This window comes from Myiozetetes cayanensis, unplaced genomic scaffold, assembly GCF_022539395.1.
Source record: "Myiozetetes cayanensis isolate MyiCay16 unplaced genomic scaffold, myiCay2020 scf9, whole genome shotgun sequence".
Taxonomy (NCBI): Eukaryota; Metazoa; Chordata; class Aves; order Passeriformes; family Tyrannidae; genus Myiozetetes; species Myiozetetes cayanensis.
This window is the reverse complement of record NW_026088185.1, coordinates 22,344,996-22,366,505: the sequence shown is the minus strand read 5'-3', so window position 1 is coordinate 22,366,505 and position 21,510 is coordinate 22,344,996. Positions and strand designations below refer to the sequence as shown.

Below are 21,510 nucleotides of genomic sequence, written 5' to 3'. Positions count from 1 at the left end.
ATCACTCCAAAGGAACAGAGAGCAGTAGCCATATGCCGACTGAGAAAGAGGGGAGAAAGAGGGATGTGTTGTGACATCTGCCTCAAGATGGCATAGATCTTGTCAATCAAATCTATAGAAGGCTACATAAAAATATCACCCACTGTGGGCCTTCAGCAACTCAACTGCCTCTGGAAGTGACAGGAGAACATCTAATAGTACAGCGATTCCAAGAAAGCATCCAACAGCGTGCTGTGAGGTGGCCTTCAGATACAGAAGGGAAACTGAATTTCCCGCTCTCCTCAGGCTGTAAGGATGGCATACATGGGTTTGAGCAGAGAGGAAACTTTATCACATATGTCCAGGGGATCAGCAGGATGCAGTGGCACCAAGTCCCTGCTGTTTTCTTGAAGACAGAAACTGCAGCCACTGACATGAACTTTGGGCATGTGGAAAGTCTGAATGTCATAGACTGTTGCAAAGAGCTGACATATTAAGTATCAAAAAAAAAACCAAACCAGGTATCAGGTCACTGGATGTCAAATACATGTCTTTATAAAAATCAAGATCACACTGACATAAAATAAGGGTTTTGTCACCAAGGATTGAACAGTCAGAAAACTTACCTGAAACCGTGGGTTGAACACTCATAGCAAGACAGAGGCATTACTCTGGGAAAAGTGACCATCAGTAAGGTCCCTGCTTGGGGTATCAGATCCCACCTGGCAGCATTTTAATGTAACAGGTCCATTTCTGCCCACCCCCACAGGGAGCTTCAGCTGCATCAAAACACCTCACACAGCATCTCACCTTGCTCTTCAATGGGCAGGGCAGAGACCCTGAGACAGCAAGCCTTGACCAGGCAGCAGCACTTTTTGAGCTGCATTTCACTCTGTGCAGGAGAGGTTGAGACAAGGTAAAGCCTCATACAGGGAAAAAACCCTAGGGGTAGGTACTACCACCTTCACAGCCACAGCAGCAACAGCTCCTGAGAGAGGCAAGCCTCTGAGGATCTGTGCAGCCAGTAAACAATGTGCTGGGTCTGGAAGGCCATAGGATGCCCACTTGAGGGCAACTGTCAACAGAGAACACCACAACCAGTACCTCCTGTCAGTATCTGGGTCTTGTTCCTTGGTTTCTGCTTGGCAGTCAGGCAGGTGAAGGCAGCCCAGCAGCCCAGCAGCCCAGCAGCCCACTAGCACCCACTCAGAACAGGAAGGGGAGAATGGCTTGAATCCTGTGAGATGCTGCAGAACTCTTAAGGCTGCAGCAAAGCTAGTATGGAAAACCTTACAAAGATATTACAGCACTGCAAGAGGATTAAACAAGGAAAACATGACAATTCAATAAATATAAGCTTTTATTACAATAGAAAATAGTAAAACTCATGTTAAAATAGACTCTTGCTTTTGGACTGCTCAGAAAAAGCCTAAGCCTCGCTTTTACCTCCTGGTGCTCACCAAGGTCCTGACCCTTAAGGAATGAGCAACACATTTTTGTGCTGAGAACCTCGAGGCTCCTTTCTCCCCAGTGACAGTGACAGATTACAGCAGCAGACTGAGCTGTGCCTCACCAGGCAGACAGGTGAGGGCTCTCCATGGGGTTGTGTACAATATGTTTCATCACCTTGTGCAATCAGGCTCCTGTTGGAGCAGACAGTTATAGGGAAACCGTGGACAAGAAGGAGGAAGAGGAAAAAAAATTATCAGCAGATAATGGTAGCTGTCCTGAGACAGCTAGGAAGGCAGCAAATACACCTCCTAGAAGGACCACAGCGCCCAACTGCCTTTGGGTTGCTTATGCACTATTACAGGCAACACCCTCCACCTTATCCTTCCATGGCCAGTCCAGTGCAAATGAATGACTGTGCAGTTTGAACAATCCTGTGCTCCTCTCTTCCTCACCAAAAAGGGCCAAGGGCAAGAGTAGAGTAGAAAGCAGAGGCCACAGAACAGCAAGGTCAGATGGGAGTGGGAGACACTTATGCACCACTGCCAGCACAGCAGTACTCTTGACTCCAAGTCCTCCCTGCCTGCAGTCAGCAAGCTCACTCCAGTGCCTCGTACACAGCCCTCCGCAGCTCAATTGAGAACATCTCCTCCCAGGGACCGCGGATCCACTCCACCAGTTCTACCAGGAGCTCAGGGCACTCTGTGCGAATGTGCCAAGTGCTCTCCACCTTCAGTACCTGGGAGGGAGGAAAGAGAGGGAGGTTAATGAGCAGACTAGCCTGAAAGACACGGATCAGCCCTGAGTCACTATCCCCCAGCACAGCTGCCAGCTCCTCCCGAATCCTCTGTGACCTCTTCCTCCCTCTCTGTTGCAGGAAGTGGAGTGTCCCCACATGACTTTCCACTGCGCTCCTCTGCCTCTGGGGTGCAAGGCCCTAGGTTAGGATGGGAGATGACAGCCCCAAGACACTCTTGCACGAACAGGATCTGAGCACAATCAAGCACAGCACAAGATGCCCCCAGCATCTTGACCTCATGACCATCTCCTGGTTACCTCATCATAAAGCATCAGCTTGATGTCACAAGGACAGAGGCGATAGGTTATGACATTGCTAATACTGGTGATCGGCTGCTTCTCTTTCAACTGGATGTTGCTCCTAGGAGGCATTTCTGCCTCATGGTCTTCATCCAAGGAGGGCAGCACCTGCCACTGGTGATTCTCCTCCAGCAGAAACAGCATGCTTTGGGTGCCCAGCAGGGTCACAGGGAAAGCAGATGCCCCTAAAAGGATATGAGGGAATAGGAGACGCTTTGCTGAGAGCCTGAGTCACCACAGAATCAGCTTTGCTTTCCGTTCCTTCCCTAGGGAAGTCCTTTCTAACAGTAGTCACTTGGGTGAACAGCCTGATCCAGCTTGCTGACTGAAGAGAGGAGCACGGTAGTGAAATGTGGCTGGGCTTCACCAGCTTATCCAAACTTGTTGCAGGAGCATGCATATGAGAGACCACTGCCCAGCAAGCCTTGTCCAGCCCATGTCCTCACGTGAGGCAGGAAAAGCCACTTGAGTCCTTTGACCTCTTAAAAAGCACTTTACTAATCCTTAGTCAAAAGTCAGCAGCTGCAGCTCAAAGGCTGCCTTTTTTGGCCTGAATACGTCTGGCTGCAGATATCTGATGAGTGGAACAGAGAGCACATAAAGTTTAATACCAAGTTGGGATGTGTCATAACTATTGGCAGGAAGCAGAGTAGTTTTGATAAATTTTAGGGAACATAAACATAATCCAGCTGATTTCATTGGATGCAAATTAAAAACACTAGAACTTGGGAATAAGTTAGATGCACAGAAATAGGGAACCACTAACAGAACTGGCAGAGGTCACAAGGGATCACAAGCTGATGCAGCAACATGTTGCCTTTCTCATCACATCTCACTCTTGGGAATTAGTAGGAATATCAGAAATGGGATGTTTAATTAATCCTGTCTACTTGGCAATGAGATCTCAGCTGGAACTGTGTCCAGTTTTGGGCACTATACTCTAAAAGAGGAGAAAACTGTACAGTTAAGAAAAATGCACTTTAAGCTCTCCTTCCCACAGACTATTTGTTCAGCTCAAGGAGACCAATAAATGTACTTCCCAGATTCCTTCTGATGCTCCTTCTCTCATATCTCCCCAATGGCCAGTGGTGACCAGGGGTACAGAAGCAGCAACCAATTGGTCAGAATGTGATTAGGAGCTAGGTTGCTTTTTTCAGTGTCCCAAGCCAAGATGATACTGGAATTGTTCACTGAAGACTCAAATCCCAAGTTTAACATATTTGTCCCTCAGCAAGTCCTGCAACAGAACTTGATGGGCTCCAGCCAGCTGCTCCTGTACTATCATCTCAGGTTATGGACACCTGCTTCTATTTTCCCAAATAAAGGAGCCTTTCAGCAAGTCACACAAACCGGATGTTGTTTATGACCCCTCATCTTTCCCTCAGATCAGGGCAATGATCCAGTCCTCAGATAATCTCTAGCTTCTCAGAAACCATCCTGAGTTGTCACCAAACCTGGTGTGCAAGACCAACTGCTCTCTAGAGCCTAGACTTTGATGTAGAAAAGGGCTGGTAAATTCATTGGATGTACAGAAGTATGCTGCTATCCTACACATCCCAACAACTAGAAAAGAGCCCCCACCCTATCTCACTGCTGGATGAATGGCCCAGCTCTTTTCCCACAGACTGTACACTAAAAACACAAGCATTTAAGCACATAGCATAAGGTACAGGACAACTGGACACCAAGATCTCCTGTACCTTGGATCAGGTAGGCCAGCAGGTAGAAGAAACGAGTGTCATCTGCAGCTGCAGAATCTGTGGTCTTGGAATCCAGCAGAGGCCTGCAGAGATACAACAGCAGGTGAATCAAGGAAACACTCTGTTTTGAGTCTAGATTTGCCAAGAACTAGCTACTGTTCACTTCCCATCTCTTCCAGATGTTGCAAAAGCCCTCTCTCTCCTGGTTCTCTGACTACCACCTTGCTAGCTAGGAGTAAATGCTTCTTACAGGTGAGAAGGCAGCCCTATGTGTCCCTGTTTTCCTCTCCTCCAGAAAACTGCCCTGCCTGGCTCAGTCCATGACACCCCTTTGTTCACTCCCTGTGCAGCAGGCACCTGAGACAGCTGCATTAAACCCATAACATAGGCCTGGCTGCCACTCCAGGAGTGCCTCCTCCTCTCTGCTACGCTGTTTCCAGCATCACGATTCCCAGGGCCTGCTGGACAAGCAGACATCCCCTTCTATCTCAAATCCAAACCTCTCATAGGCTCTTCTTACCATAGCCAGTGTTGAGGATTCATTTCCACAGTGGGGATTTCCTTCACCTTACTCCTGTGCTTAGCAGGCAGTTCTTGCATGAGATCTAAAGAGGGGGAGAAGGCAGGTATCTTTTATTGCAAACCCAAGAGCAGTACATAACAGTTCAGGGTGCTTCTCTAGTCTTTAGAGAGGCACTGCCAGCTATGATGCCAGTAGTGTTCTCCCACAGCTCTTTTTCTGAGCTGGCCAGAAGCAAATTTCCATCATATATCCAATGACAGCTCTCCTGATAGCTCCTCAAGAGCAAATCTTTCATATCCTCTCCCCCACTACTCCCCTCTACAGCTCTACTCTTACTTGTCAGGGTCTGCAGGAACTGGTCACAGCAGCTTTGGTTCCGGATCAGCAGATTGTAGGAGGCTTTTGGATTCTCAAACTCCATTCGCAAGCTCTGGTGGCACAGTCCCACTTCCAGATGGGAAATATCAGACAGGTAGTGAGCATCACTCTTCTTCAGCCAGTCTGCAGGTTGTCCCCTAATCACAGAGCACAGCCCTCAGCTGCAGCAGGCTGCCCCATTTCCTCTCCCACATTGGACTGCAACAGGAGGGTTTGCCAGAAGAGCCTCTGCATGTCACCACACACCTCCAGGGTAAGGTTAGCATAGGCTGACACAGGCTGGCACTACCTTGCTCTTACAGACTTGCTCAGGGTCCTCACCTGATAGCCCCGATGACTTCCAGGACATAAATCTTGAGATCAGACGCAACCAGGATTGAGAGGAACTCTCCTTGCCGGCCAAACTTCACCATGACCACCTAGAGCACACAGAGGGTGAGTCATAGCCTTGGCCTGCCCACTGCCAGTTCACCCATGGAAAGGGCAGACTCGAAGACAATTCAGATCCCTTCCCACCCCTCAGTCTCTGGGATGCCACCCCAATGCAGAACTTGCAGGGTGGCAAGAGGGACAGCTGAAGAGCTGTTGGAGTGGTGCTGTGGGAGCTCACCTTGAGGAAGCACTGGAACTCCTCAGCATTCTCCTCAAAAACCTCCATATCCAGGTACAGCTTCAGGCGATGATCCACTGAACGGAAGTCCCTCGTGTTCAAGATGCCGTTTACAGCTGAGGAGAGCAAAGGGCAGCACTGACACTCTGTCCACTGACCAGGTGCTGCCCATGCATGTGGACTGGCACCAGGGTAGCAGTGTCACCCCCTCTGCACAGCTTCTTCCATCAGGTCTCTCCTCAAGACAAAGGGCCAAACCCAGGGCCTTACAGGACACAGGTTTCCATGTGGAGATACGAGAGGACTTCATCGCTCCGACCCTTGCTTTTTTTCAGCTAAACAAAGCTTTGGCCTAAGCCAGCTACAAACTATGCTCAGCTGTCTAATCACAGGAGGACACTGCTTTGCTTGTAAGTTTGGCAGGAGGGCAATTCTTTATCACAAAGCCAGAAAATATTTCTCATTTCAGCTGGTGTCAGTTCAGGTCAACTTTTTAACTCTGACTTTGATCGTGGCAAGGTTAAAGGGGCCTGAGGAAGATACCAATAAAACTGCTAAAGAACATAATGAGGTTTGTCATGCAATTGTATGACCAAATAATTTATACAACAGCCACAATACTGCCTGAGAGTACACCCTTCCCAGCGGAACCTATTCTCCACCAGGCACACTACACTAATCAACTTCTCCTCAGCAGGAGCTTTTTCATAGGCTGTTTTAAATTGAGACCTTGCGATTTGACCCAAAAGAAGAGACTGCTTTATTTCTCACACTTCGAGTGTACAAGACTGAATACAGCAATCCTAAGCTGTGGTTCTCATCAGCTCCTCTTCAGAGGCACAGCAGTCTTGAAGGGCTGAGGGAGACCTCTATAGATCATGAAGCTGATGGGTTCGCAAATTAGAACTAGACTCAGTTGCAGCAGAGTGACTTAGTGGGCTGGACTAGATAACCTCCACAGCTCCTTTCTAACTTGTTATTCTGTAAATCACAAGCTGATGTCCGGGCAAAAGCAGTCTGCTGTCCTTCACAAAAATCATTTGTGAACTCCTAGTAACTGCTGTCTTGCATGACAGCTCTGACACAGACAGCATGCAGTCTCTTGGACAGGCTTTGTCATCTGAAGCTCACAAAAAAGTGAGGAAAGCACAAGGAATTGTAGATCCACTAACCAGAACCTCCCACTTACACACCAGCCTCAGACTACACTTGAGCCAGAGAATAAATACTGATAAACTGTGGATACTGTTGGCCAAAGGTAATGCTCCAACTGGCAGCTACTGGGTGCCACAGGAACCCAGTGGGTAACTGAGCAGAGCAGTTTCCAGAACAAGACCCTATTACTCAGAGTGTAAGCAATAACAGGGATTAGGAGCTGACTCACTTTTCCCTACCTTCAGGCATGAGGATTTAACGGAGGAGAATGTAAAACTCTGCTCTCAAGAACCATATGGTTACAGCTACTCGCACTCGATGTCCTCCTCTCCATTAAACAGGAGGCAGTGTACCCAGCAAGCACCACCGATAAAGCCCAGTGAACAAGCTGTCCACACCCCCAAACTCTGGACAGATCCTACATACTCACAGGGACTGAGATTCCATGTTTCCTCAGACTCAGAGTTCAAAGAGAGCTGGGAAGGAGTGGGCCCCCGAGAAACACTGTAACGGTAGCTTCCCATCAAGCTGCCCCCATTGGTGTCTGTGTGGCTGAGGGACAAGTACTGGCTCTTCATGCCCAGCTCCTTCCCGCAGCCCCCATCTGAACCACGGGAGCTGGAATGAAGAGCGCCGTCGGGCTCACTGCTCAGCTCCGGGGTCCTGGTGCTGTTGACGGTATCCACCTCCGAGCTGTCCTCCCCGCCGATGTAGAACTTTCCGCTCTCGCTGGCCAGGACAGGTGTTTCCTCTGGGCCCTCCTGCTGGCTGCCTCCCTCCAGCACAGAGTCTGACAGGTCCTCACTTGTGCTATCGGCACCAGGCAGCACAGGTGTGCTGGAGCACACCTCTGCAGGCAGAATGACCACATGGTCACTGGAACAACAGGGACAGGCTATGGGCTCACCAGCTGCTGCAGGATCTGCGGAAGATTTTGTCAGGGATAAAGAAAAGCCAGAGCAGCTCTCCCCCTTCAAGATTTTACTTTCCCCCCCTCCTCTGCAAACCACAAGCCCTCCCTTTCAAAGTAGACAATAGTTACAGTCTAACTTGAGCAGCTTGTTGAGCAACTTTGTTCAGAATCATATCCTGCATACCTCTCCTCACAAGAAATTCTGGATCAATGCTAGCATCCACATAAAATAGTTCTGCTCAGATTTAGGGTGACCAGTGTGTGCTGTGGTTGCAATCAAAACTACATCAGGGCTTTGGCTCATGATTTTCCTCAAGAGCTCACATAACACAAGAGCTCACATAACCTTTGAAGCCCAAGCTTGTGACCAGTCAGTCCAACCTTCCTTAGACACCTTCCCCCCTGGCTTGGTTTATCCTCCAGTCAACCATACCACAAGCAGGCTATGTCCCTTCCCCAGCTGTCCTCATCCCACCTGACCCCCACTCCTGATGCTCCCTTCACCCACACCAGAACAGACTCCCAGCTGAATCATGGGACTCCCTCGCAAAGAGAGCAAATATCCCAGGGGAGAGGAAAATGCTACAGCCAAGACAGCACTTCTGCCTTCACTGCAGTACTTCAGTCCTGGGATACTTTGTCAAACAGCATCTTAGAGCCAAGGCTGGGTGCTCCCCACTTCAAATATAAAGTGAGCTTTGAAAAACTCAGCAGTCAGAAGACGCCTATGCAGCACTAGCCAAGCCTTAGCCAAAATACCACATCTAGTTTTAAACACCCAAAGAAAAATGTGGACAAATGGGAAAGAGTAAAAAGGGGACAAGTAAGAAACTGCATGAATAAGATACGAACAACAAGAAAATTATCTAGAGAGTTGAGCTTGTTTAGTCTAGCGGACAGAAAACAGGACAAGTTGAGGGGTGGGGGGGTAGAACAATGGCCCTCAATTACAAAGAAAGGAATGAATTGCTCCCCAAAAGGGCAGCAAGAATGGGTTTACATTTCACAGCCAGGAAGACCTAAGTTAGAGTTAGCCAAAGTTTTACCTGAAATACTGGAGCATATTCCCTGGAAGCTTCTGTTAGCAAAAGGCCTTTACAACAAATAAGTCTCTGTGGCAGAACTGACTACATGACCTTTAAGTCCCCTCCCAGACTCCAATTTCCAGCACCCCTATGTTCCCCCAGACCCCAGGCCCCCAGAACAGAAGTGCTGTTTGCTTAACCTTAAATCAGTGGCTTATTCCTGCTAGGAAATAAGGCAGGCTCTTCCCAGTCCAGGTAGGCCAAATGAGAGTACATCCCACAACAGACTTTAATTCCAGTACAGCCAAGGCATCACCTTCTTCTATACATTCCATGCTCTGCACCACAGCTGCCACTCTGGAAGTCTGCCTGGGCATTACCAAGCATCCTTCTCCTGAACACTAAATCCTACCTTGCTTTGAGGCAACTAGGGGCTCCAGGATTTTGGTATCTCCAACCTCTGAAGGATAGGAACCTTGATGCCAGTGAGCCAGGGACTGTGAAAACTCCTGCTTGCATTTCAGGCACTGGAACTTTGTTGATCCTTTCTCCTGGTCCTGATTTCGCCGATTCTCCTCAACAGCTGGGGACAACACCTCAAGGACATTCTAAAAGTAGCAGCACAGGGAAAAGAGTATTAGTAGGCAGCTATGATTGTCCTAATAAAAGCAAGCTTCTGACACCAGTAAGTTTCTTCACATGCCTCACTACAGCATTTCAGAGTGCAAGGGGTACAGGGACTTTCCCAGGTGTGCAAGACTTGCCAAGGGCACAGAGTTTCACTGCAGAAGACCAAGAGAATCTGTTTTTGCAGGTCTATGCCTTGAATCTACATAGTGACAGGCTCCCTCTGGAACTCTGGTCTCAAAGGTCCCGTCTATTTGTGTCTTCTCTTTAACAACTTGTTTAAATGTACTTACAGTATCTCAAGAAAAATGCTTGGATTAGAGACCAGAGTCCCTACAGCAGCTGTGTACCAGAGCTGCCATAGCACTGACACCCTCACTGTCTAGAGGGCTCAGTGCAGGCTGGCACATCACTCAGAACACAGGAAACATTATGTTGCACGTGCACAGCATGTAACGATCACTAGCTTGTCTACAAACTTTTCACCCCAAGAGAGAGAAAGCTGCAAGACTTTCCCCTTGATAGCACCCTTTATGCTGCAGGAGCTTCACTGCCCATGGCCATGCTCACAGGGCCCTCCACAGGTCATCTGTGCAGCAGAAGAAATCCCAGCAAGCCAGACATGGGCAGCAGGTGCTCATGTGTTCTGAGAACAGCAGCCCTTTGCTGGCTGGAAGAATCCAGCATCTTGCAGTAACACTGCCCCCCTTCCCAGCCTCCCCCACCTGCAGACACTGTTCCGGGCAGTCATCAAGCACCACATATTTGCGCTTCTGCCGGTCCTTGCGAATGTAGCTGAAGTGCAACGTGAGGACAGGGAAAACTCGCTCCAGGTCCTGCAGGAGACGGAATGCACCCGTTTTAGGAAGAGGGAGCAGCTTTCAGTATACAGACTACATTTGTTTGCAGCAGCTGAAACGTGGCCATACAACCACTTAATTTAGTGAGCCCTGAGCAGCCCTCCATAGCTGATAGCATTTGGGAGCCTGGTAAAATGGGCATAAAAAAATAAACAAATATAAAGCAAATGAGTGCTGACAACACTTGTGTTGAGTGCTTGAAAAATTACACAAGTGTTTGAAACTTACAATAGTAACTTTTAAGGCTTAGAACAAAGCATTTCAAACAAAACACCTTTTCATGAAGGTATTTCAGAAGACTATCAAACCACAAACATTCAAAAAGGCACAAGGGCAGGATTTAAAAATGAGTTGGAGCTTTTACAGAAAACAGTATTGGAAAAACCTGTGAACATGTCTGTGCACAGACTGAATGTTAAAATCCTACCACAAGGAAAAAGACACTTCCAAACTCCATTTCTAAAGAACCACAAAAGCCAAACAGGGCTGGTAGTGCTAAACTGTGTACCTAGAGCAGATGGCAAACTGCCCACTGAGCTACCAGGAGTTTTCTAAACATCAGAGTCAGCTCAGGGCTGCACTAGAAACTGTGCAATCCACAAACAGTCCTCCAAGGCCAGGGTGATATCCCAGTGAGGAATGGACAGGAAGGAGGTCCCCATTTCATTTAAGTCCTCTTGAGAAGTCTCTCATTCCTGCACACTGGAACCAGTTCAGCCATTGCCTTTTAATTTCAGCTTTGGAATAGATTTGATGCTGGCTTCTGCTGCATTATTGCAGGTACTTTAAGCAGTACAGATGCTGTTAGATACACATGCACTGGGTGAAAGAGATGCTTTTTCAATCAGGCTTTACAGGAGCTAGGAAAAGACCTGCAGGGTTTTCTGACAGAAGCCCAAATACAGAATGCTGGCCCACACAGTAAGATGAAAAAGGTTCACACAGAGGCATAACTCACCATTCTCTTCCAGCTCAACTCAGAGGTCTCCACATTCTGCAAGCATTTCAGCTCCAGCTTGTGGAGCACTCTGGCAGCCTTCAGTTCCACCTCAATCACATGCTTAGCTGTGATTCGCAGGAAGATCCAGTCTGGCTCTGGGTCCCCTTCACCTTCTATTTGGCTCACCAGCACTGGCTGGCAGAGGTCCACTGCCAAACAAGACACAGTACAGGTCAGCACATGCAGCAGACCCTCAGGGCCCAGGCCCTTAGAATTCCCACAATGATGGGTAGCATGATAAAGCTTCAGAGGTATCACATTTGATTCATCTATTCCATCGCCACCCAAGCCCTCAAACACAGCAGTGAAAGGACATGTTTACCTTCTGGCTTCTCCTCTTCTTCCTCTCCTAGCATTAGCTCATCTGCCTCCTCTTCTCCCCTCTGTTCTCCTTCCTCAGGGTCATCCAGCTGTACTTTAGGTTCTTCCTCCTTCTCAGTGTCATTCAAAGGAGGAGAGGATTCTTCTTTGACTGCCTGGGGTTTTCCTTGCTCTGGGTCAGAGCTCTCACTCTGCAAGTCCACTGCAGCAGGTCTGCCTGCGATCTCATCTACAGAACGGCTACGGGAGATGACAGGTACTTGGTCGTGCTCCTCCAGGTGTCTCTTGTACTGCAGCCAGTCAGCACCAAAGCGATCTCTGAAGCTGGCCAAGCGCTTCATCTCCTTCTGATGCTGTAGGACCAGGCCTGCAGACAGAAAGCTTGGGAAGCATGAAAATAGTTAACAGGCCAGAATACTCCTCTTACTGTGGGCAGTTCAGCTGCTATGTTACTAAGAAGACAAGCCTCACCAGCAGAGAGAGGTAATGCCTGGGGCTCATGATCTGTGTCACTCGGCTCTGAAATACTTGCTCTGCGCACTTTGATTTTTCCCTGGAAAAAACAAGGTAAAAATAGTTGGTAGAGATCAGAACAACCAAAACAGCATCTGATGAGGGGCTCTGCCAAACTGAAGGGTTTATAGATGTTACAGTGTAGAAGCACACCATGAAACATTTTACATGGTATATCAGCCCATTCCTAAGACACAGCAGCGCAGAGGCTCACTAGCCACACAGTCAGTACCAGACCATACCCCACTGAATGAGGCTTTCATGTCAAGGCAGCCCCTTCACCCAACATGCCAGCTACATGGTTGAGAAGTTATGTCAGTTCCCAGACCTTGCTTTTCTTCCGAGGGAGCCTGACAGCCACATTCTCTGCTGGGGACTGACTGTCACTGAAGTCTGCAGCACATGAACTCTCCAGAGCACTGCGGTCCAGTGCTGTCTTCTCTGAGGTAGAAGTGTGGATGGACTGTGACGCACTTTGCACAAGTCTTGGAAGGTGCTAAAGTAAGAAGAAGAGACCATTGCTGGCTGAGTGCAAAGGGCAGACAAGGTAACCAAGCCGCAACTCAGGCCGATAACTTCCCCACCCCTCACCCCAAACTTTCACTATCTCAGTCAAAGTAGTGACAATAGATCCTGCCTGGTTGACTGGATTGTTTATCACAACCACTCTGATTTAAATGATTTAACTCTCCGCTTTCCTTAAAGCAGATAGGAAATTGATAACACTTTGTTTTGCTGACATGTAGTTCAAGTACCAGGCAGTACCTGAAGAGGAAACAGGCAAGGTTTCAAGTCCTGCAAGGCTACATAAGCCAGAATAAGTTTCGCTGGCCAGTTCCAACAATTACTAGGAATTAGCATGGACTGAGACAAAATGAGCTATGTCAAAATCATGGCAGCCCATACAGATTTAATGGGACACATGACAACGCAAAAACCTGTCAGAGCTCCCAGTCTCTAAGCCAGTAAGATCAGTTTTTAAAAATTATACTTACCATTAGGTCCGAGGAAGAGAGTGGCTCCCCATCCAAGAAGAACTGTAATTAGAGACCCATTTGCAGTCAGATTCCGTTTGGCTGGCACATACTCAGGACAACTTCTGCTGACTCCTACTCTCCTTCAGGCCACCCTAGGGTTGGGATCCCTGGCACAAAACTGCAAAGAGACAACCCTGTTCCTGCCTATCCATCACTCCTTTAATTGCAGCCACCTGACCTAATTGCATACAAGGCCAGAAGGGACCATTGTGGTCTTCCTGTTCACAGACTTTATGACTTCTAGAAACATATCCAAGACAGTTTGTAGAAGAGCTACAATAGATTATTCTGCAACAATTCAAATTGTTTTGAAAGACACTCACTTTCACCTCAAAGCTTGTACCCTACTTCTAGCCTGAATCCACCCAGCTCCAGTAACTTGAGCTCAGTGAAAGCTTTTTCCAAGATGCAGTTTGAAGACAATGAATCCAGCCATTTGCCACCAGCTCTGGAACACCTCTGACCCTTAGCAAGTAAGTTTACTTTGTTAAATTGCCAGAACACTGGCTTTGCTGCCTTCTTTATTCAAAATGAGATTACCAAAAACTGACCTAAGCACTGGAGTGCAAGGGAACAGCGATGATACCTAGCTGAGATGGGGAGAAAGAAAGAGGTGGCTGTGGCAGTACATACTTAGTTAAAGTGGGCCAAAACTGTGAGTTCCTTCTTTTCGCAGTCCAGCTACATAGTTACTATTTAGCAGGAACAGAGTAAAGTTTTGAAACCATCAGTCAGCAAAAGTGAAGACTAGACAGTGAAGACATACTAAGATCTGAGGACTTGCAAACTTGAGATCAGTATTCAACTCTGTCCTGGCCAGCACACCACATAAAAATTTAAGGATAAACAACTCTGCATAAAAAAAAAAAAAAAAAGCAACCACAAAACACCACTGTTACACCACTGGAATAAATTTATAAGTTTCTTTTCCCACATTTGCCCCCAAGTGTCAGAACACCTTACACCTTTAACAGCAGAGGCAGAAGGCATGTGGCTAATACTCACATTGGAGGAGGCTGCCCTAGGAGACAGATGCACAATGACTGCAGGTCGGTGATTTTGATGGAACCATATCGGGTTTCCCTCTAAATGCAGCTAGGTGGGGAAACAGACAAACTGTTATTAGAAGCAATATTCTATACCCCAATCTATTCTGCCTGCAGGCTTCAGTCTTTCTTTCTGCCTTGGGAAATATCCTTGCAGTGGAACAGTAATCAGGCCAGGAGAGGACTAAGCTTTTACAATGCTTCTTGAAATTAGTTCAGCAAATAGAAAAGGAGATTAAAGGACCTCCTACTCGTGCCTCTAAATCATTATGAGTTTTTCAGTACTGACTCTGAAGTGTTGAGAGAACAGTCCTTTGCAGGCCCAGAGAAGCTGTGGATGCCCCATCCCTGGAAGTGTTTAAGACCAAGCTGCATAGGACTTTGAGCAATCAGGTCCAGTGGGAGGTGTACCTGCCCATGGCAGGGAGGATGGAACTAGACCTTTAAGGTCCTACCAATAGAAACCAGTTTCTGATTCTATGATCTTCTTTCACAAGCATTATAGTGACTGCAGTGATCCTCCTTCAGACTTCTCTGAACATACAAATTCACAACAGGCTTATGGGAGGATCTTCACTGAACTTGATAGTGTTAAAATCGGAAAGAAGGAGCAAGGCTGTGGAGAAAAAGCTTGAGCAGGGGTCACCTGCTCAATAAAGGCGGAAATACAGATATCTATCTAATGCCCCCCCATCAGTTTCACACATTGAAATTAAATGCTCAAGAGTTTAACTTATCTTTCAAAACTCTCTTCTTACCACAAAGTCTCCATCTTTCACACCCTGAACATGAAATCTCTAATCTACTAATCCATTGGGCTTTATGCTTACTTTTTTTAAACAGTGCAGAGTGGACAATGGTGCCAAGTGGGCATGTTCCAGCAGCAGGTTATAGGCCACATCCAGGTGCTGCAGATTCACAAGCTGCTCCACCCCTGTGAACAAAGCAAGAAACCATCAGCATGCTAGAAGATATAACTTAGAAACCTCCCACCTATCTCTCTCACCCAAAATTGAACCCTAGTAAAAATAGTTGTACCCAAGATTTCAAGTTCTGTCCCTTCTCAATGAAGACAGAAAGGCCTCAAGCAAAGAAATGCTCCTCCCTTGGAGGCTCACCATTAATGCTGTCAAGCTCATTGTTGCGCAGGATCAGAGTCACCAACTTGGATCGGCTGAAGATGCCAAGGTTTGGCACCTTGGACAGGAAGTTATACGCCAGATTGAGGTACTCTAGTTCTGTAAGAGTCTGTTCAGAGAGAAGAGCAGCACCAAATCAGTTGGGATCCCAGCTCAAAGCCTGACCCTGAACTCAAGAGAGGGCACTAGTTTCTACCATTTTTTCCATTCCAACAAGGTCAACAACGAGTGAGTTTCTTAAGACTGTTTCTGCAGAAAGACTTTGATGTCACATTGGGAGTGGTTTGTCTAGGGGTACTCAGCATGATCTAACTGCTTTACAAAATTTGCTAGGAGCAGCTTTCTCCTTCCTTATCAACTTCAATGGAGCACAGGAAAGGACTGGACATGGACTGAACCACTAAAAGACACTCACCGTTAAATAGTGCTCACAATCTTGGATCTTGTTGTGACTCAAATCCAAGACCCTCAGAGCATTTAGTAATTGCTGAAGGACAAAAAGATTAGGGTTAGATCTAGATCAGATCCTACAAATGTCTCCATTGCAGCATGAAAAGCCTGCCCTGCTGGGAGAGGCCAGCAAAATTAACACTTCTCACTTCCTCCCACCCAGACCTAGCAGCATCAGTAACGGCAGGCCCAGCTCTTGACTGTGATCATCTCCAGTCTTCCCCTCAGTCATGCAGGAAGGATGCTCCACTCACCAGTGAGTCATCCAAGGCAGTGATTGAGTTATAGCTGAAGTTCACAGTCTGCAATTCCAGCCATGGGAGAGCACAGCTCAGATCTCCACCACATGCTGAAATGATTTCCTAGGAAGAAGAGAGCAGGCATTCTTTGGTGAGTACTAGCTGTTACAGTAACAGCAGAGGAACACAGAAGAACAGTCAGTCCAGAACAAGACTGACATACTGTGTTTTACAGACCTTGCCTTGCTTACAGAGGCAATGAGCTTTATGTCACTAAATCAAGTATTTGGAGGTGGTGGGAATCCCACAGCTAGATATTTAGAAAGAAGGGGAGATGTTTTTATTTCCGACACTAAAGTGGCAATAGTTAACCTAACTTGTTAGAATTCTTAGGCTTGGAACACTAAGCACAAAGATTCATGCCAACAAAACCTTTTTCAGACCTCCATCAAAGCAAAAGCAAGTTAAATACTTGTATTCTGATAGACAGAAGCAGCTCTCAAAGCACTCCCTATCAGCAGCCCCTGTTCCCCAGCAGGCAGCTGCTTCTGTGCCCCAGACAGGAACCCAGAGTTCCACAGCCAGCACAGCCCATGCCACTCAAGTTCTCCATGGTTGGAGCTTGCCTTCACATCCCAGAAATCTGCTGGGCAGCAGTGCGGGTAACACACCAGAGCACAGCATTTCCTCTGATAATCAGCTCTAATGTAAGGCTGTTGAGGTACGATGAAATAAACCTTGACCAGCTGCAGGCCTTGCATGTGGAAACAGCCAGATAACACAGAGCTGTCAGATCTAGTGACACGAATATTGTCTGGAGCCAGAAATTCTCAAGAAGCTAAGAAGGAGAATACAGAGCACATGTATACCCAAGCAGGGAATCCTTCAACACTGCTTGAGGCAGGAGTAGAACCCCAGAATGTGGAAAGGACAAAAAGTCATATACAACACTGATGGATGGATGGATGGATGGATGGATGGATGGATGAACACTGTCTCCTATATCTTCCCTCTGTGAAGGGCTGTAGGATCAAGATAGACTTTCTCTTGCAATTTTCCCCATGAGCTGTGTAGAGACACTCACCTCCAGTGTACTGATACATTTGCAACACGTTAGAGATTCCAGCTGAGAATAGACAAATCGCAGTCCCCGGAGGCAGTGTGGTGGGACAGACCTCAACTGCAGCAATGATGAGAAAGTAAAGACAACATACATCAAAATATTACAGTGTAAGAGCAGCTCACCTCTGCAAGGGTTCTCCCACTTCCCTGCTGCAGCCTCCCTCTCTGACATTCCAGCCTTTGCTCCTACCCAAGTTTCACCCCAAGCGTTACATGAGTTTAGACTTAGCCTTTTAAGGAAGCCATAAAAACCTCCCCAATTTTTAGGAGTAGAGGCATTCTACAACCACAAAACTAGTCAAGAAAAGCCAAACAGCAAGACTCAAAGCCAGTCCTGCCCCCTATACTTACTTCTAGATGCCGGAGGGACTTGAAAGGGAAGATCTTCACAGCAGACTGTAAAACGCAGTTTGGAACATGAACAAGCTAGAAAAATGAGAATAGAAGTCTCATGTCAAGCTTGATTTGTACTGCAATACCACCATCCTGACGCACCAACTGCAGCACTTTGAACAGGCTCCCTCTCCATCTTGGGTATTCACTGACAAGCTCTCCTCCAGTGCTGGTAGCAACGTCTCCCAGCCCCATAGTACGACAGAGGTCAAAGAAAACAGCAGGTTAGCAAGCATGATCTGCCAAAAGACAGAGCTTCTCTTCATCTCCCCTGCCCACATGACTTCACCACTTTCAGCACCACTGGGAGGTCTGACAGCTGGATTCCTCAATCAGCCACCACTAGCAAATCTACTGAAGACAAATCTAAGTGCTGGAGCTATGTTTATCAAGCAACTGAGCTGAACTAGCACACTGGTGGGAGGTGTGCATGTGCATTTCACTACAAGAGGCCAAATAAGGCAAATCCCAAGCAGATACAATGGAAAACAGAGCTGGTCTCCAAGACACTATTAGTATTAGACTGAGGTGCCTGCAAATCTCCTCTGCATTCTGTGGTGCAGCCACAGACCCGTTCACCACAGGGCAGTTACAAACACAAACACAGTTTGTGTCCATGTTCCAAAAAGCAGCTTATTAAATCCACCTTCTTATGCTTTCTACGGACAATGCATAAACAATATTTCAGGCTGCTACTGAAAGTGAGTAATGAAGTAGTTAACACCTCCACTGTAAGACAGCAGAGTACAACCAGAGAGACCATCTCTGCCAGTTACATCCATGTTCCCGCAGAAGTGACTCATCAGGTGCAGAACAAACATTCCAAGGCCTCATCACCACTATTGCTTCCACAGTTACAGCCCTGGCAGCAATGAATCACTGCCCACTGCCTGCCAGCACTAATGCTGCCTGCTGAACAAGAGCATCTGTAGGGGAAGCTTGTGCTGGGAAGCTCTGATGATCAGTTTTAGCAAAGTTTATTTCAGATGCCATTCTTGCTACATGTCTTGATCATCTCCTCTTCTTCCACTGTCTTAAAAATCTGATCAGGCTACCATAAATTATTAATATATCCAAGTAAATCAGTTACCAGACAACAATAAGCAGCTTCCCCTTCTTTACAGGCTTATTACAGAGAGAGCCCATTTTTTGGTTAACACAAGCACTCACCACAATATTCTCCTGATTGCAGTGTCCCTCCCTGTCTCCTCCTGCCAGGACACCCATATTTCTCCAGAGGCTCTGGACCCCACCCCAATCTCCACACTCAGTACACTGCTACAAAATCCTCCCAACAGCATTCTCTCCAGTCTCACAGGGAAAACACTTTTAAAGACATCACAGATTGCAGTGCTTAGTCACAACACCTCCTGAGCACCACTGTGGAACCTAAGAACAGCTGCTAATTCCCCTTCCCCTTTCAGGCTCGTTTCACCTCTACTATCCTTCCAGCAGTGCCCCAATGCCAAGTAGAATCATGTGCAGCCTTGTAGCACATGCCACCCTTCAGAAACCTCTCTGAAGAGTTCCTAGAGCTGTACTTTTATCTTCATTACAGACTTGTTAAAATTAATGAGGATAAGTTACTAGCAATGTCCCATGCTGTGAAACCAATCAACAAGAACCACTGCCCAGGCAGGAGCATGTAAAACTCCAAAGTAAGCAGCAGATGGTCTCAGAGTAGCAGGTGTGTACACTGCCTAACTAACCCCTCTGCTCTGCTGCCTTGGGCAGATCAATCACCATTCAGGGAACACTCGGCTGTGCTCGGCTGCCAGATACTGCCTGAATTGCTCAAGCATTTCAGGAAATAATAATTTCCCAACAATGACACCACTTTACCAAGGTCAGAACATAATTAACTCCTTCTGCCCCTGTTTTTAACTCCAAGAAACTTTCTGCTGAGCCGCAGGGCTGATCCTAGGTGAAGCAGCTACAAGACTATCGTCCTGAACTAGGACTCCACGCAACAGCCCTGTGAAAGCCACACGACCCACTGAGCACACACGCCGGACGGAGGAAATTGGGCACCAGAGGAGGCCGCTCTGAAGCTGTGCCTGCCCCCTCCACCGGCCGGCCCCGCAGCACCCCGGCCCCGGCATGCACGGACCTTCAGGGAGTGAGTCTTCTGCAGGACGTCGAAGAGGAACTGCGCCTGGAGGATGGCGGCAGTCTCGGCAGGGTGCGAGGGCAGCGCCACGAAGCCCCGGTTCTGGTTGCGGGAGCCCAGGTGATGCTCGAAGACCTGCGTGAGGTGCTGCAGGGTGGGGGTGAGCAGCGTCAGCGTGCTGGAGCCGTCCAGGACGAGGTCCCCTGCAGGGAAGGGGAAAGCCGGGCCGGGTCGTGAGTGCCCACACACCGGGGGCACCGACACGACCCGGCCCCAGCGAGGCGCGGACGGCCGCCACTCACCGGCGTCCTGCAGCAGCCGCGCCAGGCCGCGCACCAGCGTCTCCGCCGCCGCCATCTGCGGCGGGGAGGCCGAGGCGGCGGGGGTGGAGGTGCACGGCCCGAGCGCTGGTGCCGCCGCCGCCGCCCCGCCGCCCTTCCGCGTTACCGCCGCGCCCTTCCGCCGCCCCGGCCGCCGCTCACATCCGGTTGCCATGGAGCCCGCCCCGGCGTCCCCCTCCCGCACGGCGGGGCCCGCGCCCCGGCCCCGCCCGGCCCCGCCCGGCGCCGCCGCCCCGCAGCCCCCGGTAAGCGGCGGCGGGCGGCGCAGAGCGAGGCCGGCGGGAGGCCGGGGACGCCGCCCGCCGCGCAGCGCGGCACGGCACGGCACGGCACGGCACGTGTCGGGCGGAGCGTGGCGGCGGGGCCGGGGCGCGGCGCGGCGGCGGGCGGCTCTCCTGCTCCGGCGGTGCGAGGTACGGGCCGGGGAGGGGGTGGGTCCCGGCGCTTGCCTCTGCGCTGCCCCGGCTGCAGCAGCCCCGCCTGGCTGCCATTCTCCGGCCCCGTGCGCGGGGTGCTCGGTGCTGCACGGTGCGTGGGGCGGTGCGGGTGGCTGCACGGTGCGGGGCATGGTTCGTGGTGCATGGCATGGCACGGCACGGTGCGGGGCGGTGCATGGCGCGGGGCACGGCACCGCACGCAGCGCAGTGCCCGGTGCTGGATGCGAGGCGGCGTGGAGCGGACCCGCGCTCGGCACGGCACGGTACGTGGTGCAGTGACCCCTGTGCCTGCCTATGTCCCTTCCCTTCCCTGGCTGTACGTGTGTCTGTCAGAGCCGTCCGTGTGTCCAGTGGAGGGGTTGCTCCTTGTCGCTGTCTGGTGCTGGCAGTTCATTCTGGATTGGGTTTTGTTCCATGTGTTCGTGTATGTGTCTGTGAGCTGCATCAGCTCCGTCCTGTCTCTTTGAAGGGCCTCTGAGGTAGAGTCATGGAACAGAGTCGGTACTTCAGGAGTGAATGGCTGCGGTGGTTCATCTAGGGTAGTTGAGTACAGGGTTCATTGAAATACTTCAACCTTTTAAAGTACTTGGGTAACGTTACAAATTTCAGCATAGCCATGTGGTAAAGAGATCCACAGGTAAAACCCTTTATGCCTGGAAACTTTGTGTGTTTACTGTCTTTTGTGTTGCCTTTCCATTCTGTTATGTGTGTACATTTCTCTGACATGTCAGAAGAGAGGTAGAGGCTGTGCAGCCCACTCCTGTTTTGTTTGGCTGTGAGGCTGTGACTGTCAGGGCAGCATTCAAATGCTTTGGTGTATGCAGCAGCACCCCTCTTGCTCCTCTCCTCCATGTACAGGCTCATCAGTATGTCTTCCTAGGAAAAGCTTCCCAGGCCTCTAATCCTTCTCCTTTGTGAGCTCTTCCCGTCTGCGTCTATCAGCCGGGGTCCCTTCTCCTCCTCTATCCTCAAACCAGCTTTGCCCCTGTGATTTTATCCCTCTTTATCTTAACATCCACTCCTAGTCTAGACACTCCACAGCTAA

At 49.0% G+C, this 21,510-nt stretch overlaps 1 protein-coding gene across 1 annotated transcript; it reads right to left on the bottom strand.

Moving 5' to 3' along the window:
- Positions 1-1,321: 1,321 nt before the first annotated feature.
- On the bottom strand, positions 1,322-20,129 carry STK11IP (serine/threonine kinase 11 interacting protein). Its single transcript, XM_050339327.1, has 24 exons — positions 19,990-20,129; positions 19,688-19,890; positions 17,536-17,610; positions 17,147-17,242; positions 16,078-16,185; positions 15,789-15,860; positions 15,353-15,482; positions 15,065-15,168; positions 14,194-14,283; positions 13,147-13,188; positions 12,480-12,647; positions 12,110-12,191; positions 11,640-12,005; positions 11,276-11,466; positions 10,183-10,293; positions 9,243-9,438; positions 7,323-7,814; positions 5,738-5,853; positions 5,449-5,546; positions 5,086-5,264; positions 4,747-4,831; positions 4,227-4,309; positions 2,485-2,711; positions 1,322-2,167 (listed from the first exon to the last, which is right to left on the bottom strand). The coding sequence occupies exons 1-24, from the start codon at positions 20,042-20,044 to the stop codon at positions 2,027-2,029; spliced, it is 3,510 nt and encodes a 1,169-aa protein (XP_050195284.1). The 5' UTR covers positions 20,045-20,129; the 3' UTR covers positions 1,322-2,026.
- Between the last annotated feature and the right edge of the window lie 1,381 nt (positions 20,130-21,510).

What these genes read in the sequence shown, in the direction of transcription:
- STK11IP (XM_050339327.1), bottom strand. Translation starts at nt 20,044, where the DNA reads ATGGCGGCGGCGGAGACGCTGGTGCGCGGCCTGGCGCGGCTGCTGCAG. An exon ending in CTAGGGCAGCCTCCTCCAAT is followed by an intron (nt 13,189 to 14,193) that starts GTGAGTATTAGC and finishes CTCTAATTACAG; the next exon opens with TTCTTCTTGGATGGGGAGCC. An exon ending in AACATGGAATCTCAGTCCCT is followed by an intron (nt 5,854 to 7,322) that starts GTGAGTATGTAG and finishes TGCTCTCCTCAG; the next exon opens with CTGTAAACGGCATCTTGAAC.